This window comes from Dysidea avara, chromosome 6 (genome assembly GCF_963678975.1).
Source record: "Dysidea avara chromosome 6, odDysAvar1.4, whole genome shotgun sequence".
Taxonomy (NCBI): Eukaryota; Metazoa; Porifera; class Demospongiae; order Dictyoceratida; family Dysideidae; genus Dysidea; species Dysidea avara.
The window spans coordinates 23,519,276-23,530,976 of NC_089277.1; the positions used below are offsets into that span (position 1 = coordinate 23,519,276).

The following is an 11,701-nucleotide window of genomic DNA, read 5'->3' on the forward strand; positions in this document are numbered from 1 at the left end:
TAGCGTACTAGCTTTAAATATCTCAGGTGGCTGCAGTACTGCAGGGGAACATCATCGCAACGTATGGCTTGGTTACCCACAATCGATGTTAGAAACCTGGCCTTTATAAGTGTTACAGCTGTCTTGTGAGACTCTTCCCACCTATTAGGTGAGTGGTACATAACAGTTATACAACGTGCACTCGTGCTCTGCCTGTATAAACGCACTTGCCTTCGGGCTTGACGGCCCTCAGGCTCGTGCGTTTATATCAGGCAGAGCACTCGTGGCCGTTGTATAACTATATAATATGCACTGGCACAAGTGCGTATATCTCATTACACACTGCCTTAATGAGATAAAGCTACAGTGCGTATTTCTCGTTAAGGCAGTGCATATATCTCGTTAATTCGAGACATTGCACACCTAATAGGAGTGAACACTATATCCAGAAATCATTAGATTTCTTTGATGTTATACTCTCTTATATAGAGAATCAAGCAAGCTGCGATTGAATTTTGCCAAACAAGCTGTGATTGTGGGATTCAATTTTAAAAATACATCAACTGTAGTTTGTTTTTTGTACTTTTATAAATGTATTATGATTGTTATTATGATTAAAGTACCTGGTAAAGGCAGAGATACCAGAAGGCCTTATAGATGTTTACATTAACTGCACGAAGTATATTTGAAAAGTAGGAAATGTAGTAATTAAAGAAACATAATTAACACTAGTCTTTAAGATTACTACAGTATATAAGCAAAAGTAAAATCAAACTACTGTTTGATGCATTAAAATTGAAATCCACAATCACAGCTTGTTTGGTAAAACTCAATCCCACAATCACAGCTTACTTGGTTCCCTATATAAGAGAAAGGTATAACAACCAAAAGAGTTTTCCAATTAGGTAAGTCTGCATGCTAAAGTAGAACATATTAGTTATACCACGGGCACTTGTGCTTTGCTTGTATATGCACACTTGGTATAACTATTATATACAGGGACTTGTATGTATGGCAGCAACAGCAGGATGTCTCCATATCTGAGCATGAAGTTTACATTCCAGTACACAGCAGGCCATATTTCAGTACTAGGATAGAATATTTGCACTCTGTAACTTAACCCATTATTAAATCACTTGCATCCCAAAGCATAATGGCATAAAATGTTATGAGACATCAACTACACTTGTATTCACAGGCCCAGTCGACTATACTAGTTTCAGACAGTATGTCAGATGGCACATCTACAAGTCCAGAATAAAGCAGATAGTTGAAAATTCATGGCTTTAGGCCTTCAGCTCAGCATCTATTGTAGTGGAACTGAGTCAGAGGTGGCTCTGTACTGTGTAATGGAATAAAAGATACATAGAATACTATAGTTTTGTAAGTTAATGTATATACTGTATTTCATAATGTGTCCTGATCTTACCTTGCTTACTTACACCCAACGTATACGTAGCTAGCTAACAGGTCAATATACAGCTATTTCTGTTGTACTTAATCATGACTCTTTGACACAATCCTTTCTGGCAAGATTTATGTACATTAAATAATAAATCCATTAATAATAAGAAACTGTATAAGTGTTTGATGCTATAATGATGCTTTCAACATTTTACTGTTATTGTATCCCACTATAGGGACTGAAATTACTAAACATTAACTTACTAAGTGTTACTAGGTTGACTTTTTAGGGCTGCTGTCAAGAACACAGAAGTCATGTTACTGCCCTGGCTGCTGGAAAGACTTTTGGAGCTGCCAAGGAACCTGTCCTTGCCTATAGTGGATCAGGATCTTTTGTTACTGTCATTCTTGGACTACATCATGACATCAGACAAAAGATGACTCAAAAGGACAAAAATGTGCCACTAATTATGAGCAAGCTGTGCGTGATACAATCAAAGATGCTACTGTTGAGGGAATCCTTACTGCTAGATAATTGTTGCATGCAGGTATGTGAGCCTGTATTCTGGATGGTTTTAATGTGCAATTACCTGGTGCTTCCTTCACAGTTGGAGGATCACAACAAAATGATGAGCTGTACTTTAGTTTCATTGATTATTTAAATCTTTGATTAATTCATTGTTCATTGTCCTTTATTTAATTCATTGATTACTTCATCCATTAGTTTTTGTAATTTCATTTTACCGTAGCTGTACCTTAGTACCTTAGTTTCAATAATTAACATTAGAGATGATCTCATTTCAACTTGCACCAGAGATAAACTGAAAATTAATCAAGTGGTGCCATCATACATTACTTAATTATTATCTTTTACACATATCCACAGCCAAATCCTTATCAGATGTACTACTCTGTACCTGGTAATGATTTAAAATTTGACAATGTCATTAATGAGATGGATAGTCACCAAGTCAACTCATTTTACCCACACTAATAATGTCATTGTTAACATTTATAAGTTGTTGTACAAATGAAAACATGCTACTTATAGTGCAATATGCTATTTTTGAAATAGTATCACTGACAGGAAGGAAATCATGCATGTAATATACATGTTTATGTAGTGTGTATGAAGTTCGTATGTGTGTGTGTGTGTATGTGTGTGTGTGTGCATGCTTGCACAGTGTGTACATAGTGCGTGTATGTACAGTATGGTGTGCAGTGTGTGTAATGCTGACCAGGGCAGTATGAACGCTGCCCAGAAGGATTTTTCAACACTGAATAATACACACCTGAGTGTAGTGCACAGGTTGCTTAGTAATAGACACAGCCATTTGTATAGTAGCCAAACACACTGCTCTGTGTACATACAGCTTTATTTCACAATTTTGTACTACCATTATCACTGATGACCACTTAGCTACATATTATATGGTCTCGACCATTTATATAGTGAAGCACCAAACTTGCTTTGTTGTAATGTACTAGTAGAACTCTCACTAATAACTTTTAATGTGCTCCTATCAATTATTTCAGACTTGAATATCGGTATCAGATCGACATCAAATGGAAACAGCAGTGGATACAGATATATATTTATTTATTTAGAAATAAATGCTCATGTGCATCAGACGATGCATTGACTTGCATTCTTCACCATTAAAATGTTGTTATTAGTGCTTAAATATACTGTCAGCTACAACTGTATGTACCACTGGCACTACAGACAAATTAAATTGTTCCTTTATAATCACATTTCTCATAAAATTAACAGGAATCTATTATGTTCATTGGCTTAAAAATGTTATCCAATATCAGTTATTGAAATATGTATCTGCAAAATCTCATATCAGTGCAACACTACTACTACCACTACCACTACTACTACTGCTACTACTACTACTACTACTACTACTACTACTACTACTACTACTACTACTACGGATTTAATGAAATTCTATATGTACAACACATTGTACAGACAATAGTAATGATGTAACAAGCCAAAGCCTAAGCTACATCATACACAAATTAACATTCCTAAGAACGTCAACTGTTCCAAGAATGGCTGCCTTCTGCAAGGTGGCAAAAACTACTTCATTATAGGCTGGAATCTTCTTCAGATGGCTCTTCTGATTCTTTGAAACTATTCCAGAGGCTCCAAAAACAACTGGAACAACCATTACCGGCTGACAATAAGTCCTTGACATCTCCCCTGCTAACCGCTGGTACTTGGTTACCTTCTCATTCTCTTTGTCAAGAACATTAATGTCAGCCGGACATGACACTTCCACAAGCAAAATCTTCTCCGGAGCCTCCTTCATAAAAACAACAATATCTGGGCGATTGCTCGCAACCCGGGACACGGTGGTCATTCCAAAGTCCCACAATATCTTGATTGTGGCATTCTCTACCACAGGCAGTGGCTGATGAGAATACCAACTGTTGGCAGATGTACGAATGCCAAAAGTACGACATAAATGCCAGTGAATCACACGGGCCACCAAGTTGTGACGATGGAGATAGCTTGTTGGTGCCAGCATCGGGCATCCTGCCATTAAGTGCTGAATGGTCTCCTCGTGACTGCCACACAAACGACACATTAGAGTTGGTATAGAGACATGCATTATTTTTGCCTCATACACTCTAGTCCTTATAACCTGGTCCTGGATGGCAAAAATAGTGCTTTCTGATTCACCATGCAAAAACTAGCCAAGCCAGCGAAAGCTCCTTGATACATCTATTGGGTTGGAGCAACACCAGTTAGCAAACTTACCATGCAGTGGTTTGCCCCGCAGAATATCCCAGCGACACAACCTCTGGAGATCACAAACTAAGTTTTTCAATTCATCAGCTGTAGCTTGAGCTAGGTCCCCATCTATAGAGAGTGCAGCAACATAAGTATCCGCCCTTGAGCAAACTGACTTGCGTGGTGGCAATGATGTGTCCAACAAATAGCACATTCTAACCAAAGCATCATCAGATGTACGTAAATGATGTGCCAGCATAATAACACGACGACGATAGAGATCCTCAATGTTTGATAAACCTCTACCACCAAAATGATGGGGGAGGTAGAGGCGCTCTACTGCAGAGCGAGGATGTAAACTATTAGATGCCACCATTGTCTTACGCACCAAAATGTAAAATTGAGAAATCTCAGCTGTGGTCCAGTCAACAATTCCAAAGCCGTACGACAATAGCGGCACACAAAAAGAGTTAGTAGCCTGCACCTTAAAATGTGCATACAGAAAACTTGTCCATATAAACTTAAGCCTGCTTTTGAACTTACCAAGTACAACATCCCTACAGAGTGCGTGAGCAATGCCACCCCCCTCAGGGAAGCCCAAATAGCGATACAGACCAGCAATCTCCAACTCAGGAATCTCATCACTACTCAGTACAGACAGTGGGCTGGTTTGAACAATCTTGCCCCTCTTGATGGTCAATTTAGCACACTTTGAGATTCCAAAACTCATTTGAATGGCATCTGAAAATCTCTGGACTGTATCCACCAGCTTGTAGAGACTATCATCATTTCGAGCGAAAAGTTTTAAATCGTCCATATACAACAAATGAGTTAGAGACACATCAGAACTCACCTTATAGCCATCAAGTCGGTCCAATAAATAGCTCAGCGGGTTCAAAGCAAGACAAAACAACAGTGGGCTTAATGTGTCACCCTGGAAAATGCCACACTTGACTGACACAGTAGACAATTGTACAGGCGTAGTATGTGGCAGCTGAAGGAATAAAGTTGTATGCCACAGAGGTAATAACTGTTGTAGACAAGTGATTAAAGCTTGTGGGAAGTTAAAAAGATGTAAGCATTCGATAATCCAATTGTGTGGCACTGAGTCGAATGCTTTTTTATAGTCAATCCACGCCACTGACAAGGAACGATTCTTACTGTGTACTTGGTGCCAGATACGATTAGTGAGTAGCAGGTGGTCAGTACATCCATACTGACCCTTAGCACAGCCATTCTGTGCAGGATGGATGAGTTGATTGGTTGCACAGTGGTCAAACATCAAGGAAGTTAAACATCCAGTCCATATCTTATAAACAATATTCAAGCAAGTGATAGGGCGATAATTCTTTGGGTTAGTCGGATCATCAGTTTTAGGTATCAATATAGTTCTACTACTACTACTACTACTACTACTACTACTACTACTACTACTACTACTACTACTACTACTACTACTACTACTTTTTTCATTGAACAATAATGACACACATGTACAATAGTACAGAATAATATTGTTAATACAGGCATACACTTAAGTATAACCAAAGTTAATAGATGTTAAGATATTAACAGCCCCAAGAATAGCTGCTTTTTGGAGGTTATTAAACAATGTTTCGTTATAGTCAGGTATTCGCTTCAAATGAGTTTGTTGGTTAGCTGATACCACACCAGAATGGCCAATCACAACTGCTACTACTACTACTACTACTACTACTACTACTACTACTACACACACACACACACACACACACACATGCACATGTAAACGTACACGTGTACACACACACATACGTACCATATGTACGCACACACAGCAGTGTTCTTAACACAGATATACTAGCAATTCAAATTAACTTCTAAATTGATTCAATGTAGCATTCTTGCAACTTACCATTCTTGCAACTTACCAATTACAATAGTTATTTGCATGTATATGTCTGATCAGTAAGAGCAGTTGTTACAAAATGTAATGTTTCTGCAGCGTAAATTACTATGGTATTAACAAAACAATTCTAATGGAAATAGATGGTCTAGCTAATGACAGTATTTGCAGTAACAAATAAACCTCACACACTAAACATACAGTATGTAATAACTAATTGTGGTGGTTTACACATTAGCCAAGTTCTTAGACTACAAGCTGTTATCTGAGTCTGGGATTTGTATATCTGCATTCTAATGTCGACACCTTGTGTTCCTACAAATTGAGGCTGCAGCTGTCATGTGTAATCTTTTTGCAGGATTATTAATTGAAGACAAATTATTGGTCATGTAATTTAATTGCTACCAAGTCATGCATCTTATGACAGTGTAGCTACATTTTGAAATATTTGACTGGGTCTGGGAAAACTGGTCTTGTTTCCCATGATAACAGATTTGATTTTTCACCAAGAACATAAAGCTACATGAATAATTTCACTATCAAAGTTAACTAGACTTGAGTTGTCTACTTTTGTTGGCTGCTTTTCTCAAGCACAGTGCATGGCGATCTTTACAAGTGGTGTGGGCCCTAATGGAGCTCTGGCCAGCCTGTGGATGGTTATATATGTGGCTGTACAGCTCATTGGTATTGAATAATAGACCTATGATGTAAATGTCCTTTAATTTTAGCCAGTTTTGATACTTGAATGGCCCATACCTTGGCCTAATTGATCCCTATGCCTTCCTCTTTAATTTTTAAGGTTGTGATTTACACATTAGCCAGGCTCTTAGATTACAAGCTGCCATCTGAGTCTGAAAGTTTTATATCTGCATTTATCAAATTTTTAATGTCAACATTTTGTGTCCGTACAAGGCTGTCACATATAGTTTCCTTGCAGGATTATTAATTAAAGACATATTGTCTCTAATTTACTGTGTTCTTTAATTAATTGCTACCAAGTTATGCATCTTATTACAGTGTAGCTACATTTTGAAATATGTGACTGGGTCTGGGAAAACTGGTCTTATCACCCATGACAGCAGATTTGATTTTTCACCAAGAATGTAAAGCTACATGACCGAATAATTTCATTATCAAAGTTACGACTTGTGTAGTCTGCTTTTGCTGGCTGCTTCTCTCAAGCACAGTGGCAATCGGTGTGGGGCCCTCTAGACAGCCTGTGGATGGCTGTATATGTGGGGTTTTCAGCTCTGTGGTGTTAATGTGTTGTAAATGTCCTTGTATTTTAGGCAGTTATGAGACCTGAATGGCCCTTAACTTAGCCTAATTCATCCTTATGCCTTCCTCTTTGATTTTTAAAAACTAATTGTTGTGGTTTACACATTAGCCAAGTTCTTAGATAACAAGCTGCCATCTCAGTCTGGGTTTTTTATATCTGCATTCATCAGATTTTTAATGTCAAGATTTTGTGTCTCTACAATTGATGCTGTCACGTATAGTCTTCTTGTAGGATTATTATTTAAAGACACTAATTTACTGTGTCCTTTAATTAATTGCTACCAAGTTATGCATCTTATTACAGTGTACATTTTGAAATATATGCATTATATAAGAGTACATGCATACGTACACATACATAGCACATAGCACACATAACTATATACTGTGTAATAATACAAACCAGTTACATGTGTGTACAGTATAATTATAGTGAATATGTCAGTTTTATGTTGCACAGTTTTCATCTGGCATGTGAGTTACTTGGTACACACTACACAGTGGGTTCTTTATCATTAAAGGAATGAAGTAGCTGCAGTATTGTAGAACAATTAACTTACCATATCAGTATCTGCTCCACTATACCTGGTACTTGTTCAAGACTTCTGTCCACACTGACTTGTATACTGTGAGCCTGCTTTGTTTCCACAATACCCAGTAGCCATAGTACTCAGTATTCAATCCTGGAGGACACTCATAATGAGAAGTGATCATTACCTTGTTAGTGCATCCAAAAGCCTGGCAGAATTCACAAAGCAAAGTACAGTCACGAGCATAGTCAATCAGGCTACCAGAATTTATTTGGTACTCTGCTCCATATAGCCTAGCATATTCTTGATACCCTGGCTGGGCCTTTAGGTATTGAGGATTATATAGCAGTGGATCAACTGCAGCTCCATAATGTTCAAACCATGATCCAGCTACAACTCCAGAGTAGATGGTATCTGCTCCATAGGGACAAGTAGAATTACCCCATCTAACATAGGTGACTACACCAGGTTGACAGTTATACTGTTTGTTATCAGCAACAACAGGTGGTTTAGTAGGCTTTTATGTTGTCTGTCTAGTGGTCCTGATATTTGGTCAAACCATGATCTTTGTCTTCTTTGATTCCAATTGTTGTAGTAGGTGAGAGACTAGTGGAGAATTGATATCTTCATCAGTGACCTGTGAAGAAGATAACAGCAAAATCATTGAAGTAATATAATGGCAATTTTATTTTGATGAACCTGAAATGCGAGATGTTTCATAGCATTATAATATTATGTAGAACATTGGTTTACCAACTCAAGTGTAGCTACTTGATGGCAAGCATTGGACGACAGCACTCACTGTCTGGCGGACAGCTATTTGACTCACTCAAGTAATGTAGTAGTAGCAGAGTACATGCAGTACTGTATGAGCATGATGTGTGTATTGCCAACTTTTGTAGAATAGCTCATATACTATATAGATTCTTCAATCTCATATGTCACATGGACTTTACACAGCAGAGCACATCTTTTATTGGAATGTTAATTGTTTTGATAGAAACTTGTTAACATTTTAAAGTGCTGTAGCTACTACATCTAATGCATTTGTGCATGTATGTAGTATTTTTCACAGATTACGTATTTGCAAGAGACACACGAGCAGGACAATCTTTCTATAGCAGTCCATGCATATAATTATTTAGAATTCTCTACATCCTCAAAATATTTAGAATAAATGCTTTTAACTCTGCAGACAGCACATTGCAATAAATAGCAATGTACCAAATTAATAAAATACAAAAGTAGCAGCTATATGATACCAGGAGTGCATCAGACATGGTGTCTTGTGTTGATGACAAAATCATTCTTCTGTCATGCCATTTGCCTTCATATAGGTTCGGGTACCAGTAATGTGATGCATTGAGCTTGCGTCTCTATCAAACAGTATTGCTTAGTAGGGTTCCCCACTAAAGTGACACATGCCGATAAAACTGCCACATCTAAAAGTCATCATAGAAAATTATACATGGAAAACTCACTTTCATGGAATAGTCCATTCAATGTCAAATACAGTGTTAAAAGCAAGAAAACACTTACTGGCACCAGCATATGTATAGAAGTTTTTTTTATGGCTAAACCTGTATTTTGGTCAGCCTGCCTCACTACCTGATCACAGTTGCAAGGCTAGAGGCCAAACAAAGCAGTGCATAGCCACCATTTTATGCCACAGCAACAAACTCATGGGTGAGATGTGCCTTTGTGGTTCTGATGGATGTCTACCTTCTATGCTTTGCTATTCCTTTTATCTTCAATTATAGTAGAGCGGCATAGTGCAATAATTGTGCAATTTTTGATACAATTATGAAACTTTCCATATGAGATGTACTCCTTGTGACATGTTTTGGATATAGAGCCATCTCATATTTGACCTTTGGTGACCTTTACAGCCATTTTTGTATTGAAAATTTATCATTTTTGTCTTCATCTCCCTGAGGCATCATTTTGCGCAGTTTCAAATTAAAGGTGCTGCTAAAACGAACTATTTGGCTTTTATTTGAAGTAAACAGGTGATCAAAAATTATTTGATCATAGCATTCCAAAGTTATGATCAAATAATATATTAACCATGAAATTCTTTGAATTAATAATTTACACCCCAAGGGTAAAGAATTTCATGACTTACAAAAATAATCATAACTTTGTAGTGGAATGAGATACAAATTTCAATAAAAAAGTCAATATAGTTGTTAGATCAACACCTTTAATTTGATACCATTTTTAACAGTGTAAAATAATGCCTCAGGGAGATAAAGAAAAAAATGATTAATTTTCGGTGGAAAATGGCTCTAAAGGTAACCAAAGGTCAAATCTGTGATGGCTCTATTAGTGTTTTTCTAATATACTATAACTAGAACTAAAAGTAGTTTTAGTACAGCCTTTTCTTTTTAGTTCTAGGAACTAGAACTAAATTCCATTATAAAAACTGGAACTATACTAGAAAAGTGTTGTTTTTAGTTTTTGATCAAGAACTAAACTAATAGTACAAATACTAGAACTAAACTAAAACTTTTAGTACTGCAACTACTACCCAGTGCAACTGTTGTTTGAGATTGACTGATTAATGAACTGACTATCTGGCACATTAAGCCTCACTTTGAAGTACATATTGATGATAATTATAACTTTTGTAACAACAAAGGCAACTTTTTCAAGTGGCCTGTGACATTCTAGCAACCACCACTCCGTTGGAAAGAATATTTTCTTCTGGTGGAGAGGTGACAAGGGGGAAACAAAGCCACGTAACAGACAAAACTTAGAGAGGTTTTCTTACATAGAACAAGAAATATACTGTTTAGGTAGGGTATTTTTTAAAATCTTTTGTTAGGGTCTACTTCTCAAAATGGTATAGGATGATAATTCCAATACACATATTATAGTTAGAGATCAAATTTATGTAAAAGCAACGAATAAGTACGACAAAGTATGATTATATTCTTAGCATCAGTACTGTACTATAACTAATACTTACTAAATTGCAGGTACTATAATACTAACTAAAATTGTTTCAGTCATGGATACTAGAACTAATACAAACTATTATTGTTTCTAACAAGGAATACTAGAACTAATACTAACTAAAATTGTTTTAAACAATGAATACTAGAACTAATACTAACTTAAAATACATGTATTTCTAATAACTGAACTAGAACTAAAACTATACTAGAACATTATATCTGTACTAGAAAAATACTAGGCTCTATATCAAAAAACATGTCACGAGGAGCATAATTAGTGTGAAAAGTTTAGAAATGCTCATTTATTGGTGCTATGCTGCTCTACTATTACGTAAATGGTCATATTATTCATGCTAGGAAACCATACAAAGGCAATAATTTTTTTATCAACACTTTCCTTGAAGGAGTGTATTTAGATGCAATGAGGTGAATGTAGTATTCCTGGTAGCATCAGGTAGCAGCTATTATAATGGGCCATGCCCCCTTTAATGATTAGAACACCCTACGACTCCTCTTTCTGAAGCCACGACATCTCTTGCTGAGGCCATGCCCTGAAGTGTGACAATTACAAAAAATAAGATAATGTGTATTACAAAATAATAATGTAATGAGCTCTGTTACATAAGTAACAAGTTACTTGTAAAAAGTAACTATCACAATACTGTCATCTATGTGGGTATAACATGACCAAATTTTAAGCTGGTACCTTATCACAAGTCAAGGACCACTTTTCACAGATCTGGTCAAAAGTTAATGTATAGCTACAGTTTCTTAATATTGCTCTTTGTCATTCGTCCCAGCCTACATTATAATCATATTCTAACTGGTTGCTCCACTGCTCTAGATCAGGGAAGATACACATGGCACCGCGACTCTGTTCTTCAGGTCTTTGTTAATGGTTTTAAGAGAGATCTAC

The 11,701-nt window shown here is 36.7% G+C and overlaps 1 protein-coding gene across 1 annotated transcript; it reads right to left on the reverse strand.

The window, feature by feature from the left end:
* Positions 1-3,398: 3,398 nt before the first annotated feature.
* LOC136259335 (uncharacterized) lies at positions 3,399-3,933 on the reverse strand. Its single transcript, XM_066052830.1, has 2 exons — positions 3,881-3,933; positions 3,399-3,825 (listed from the first exon to the last, which is right to left on the reverse strand). The coding sequence occupies exons 1-2, from the start codon at positions 3,931-3,933 to the stop codon at positions 3,399-3,401; spliced, it is 480 nt and encodes a 159-aa protein (XP_065908902.1).
* Positions 3,934-11,701: the final 7,768 nt, after the last annotated feature.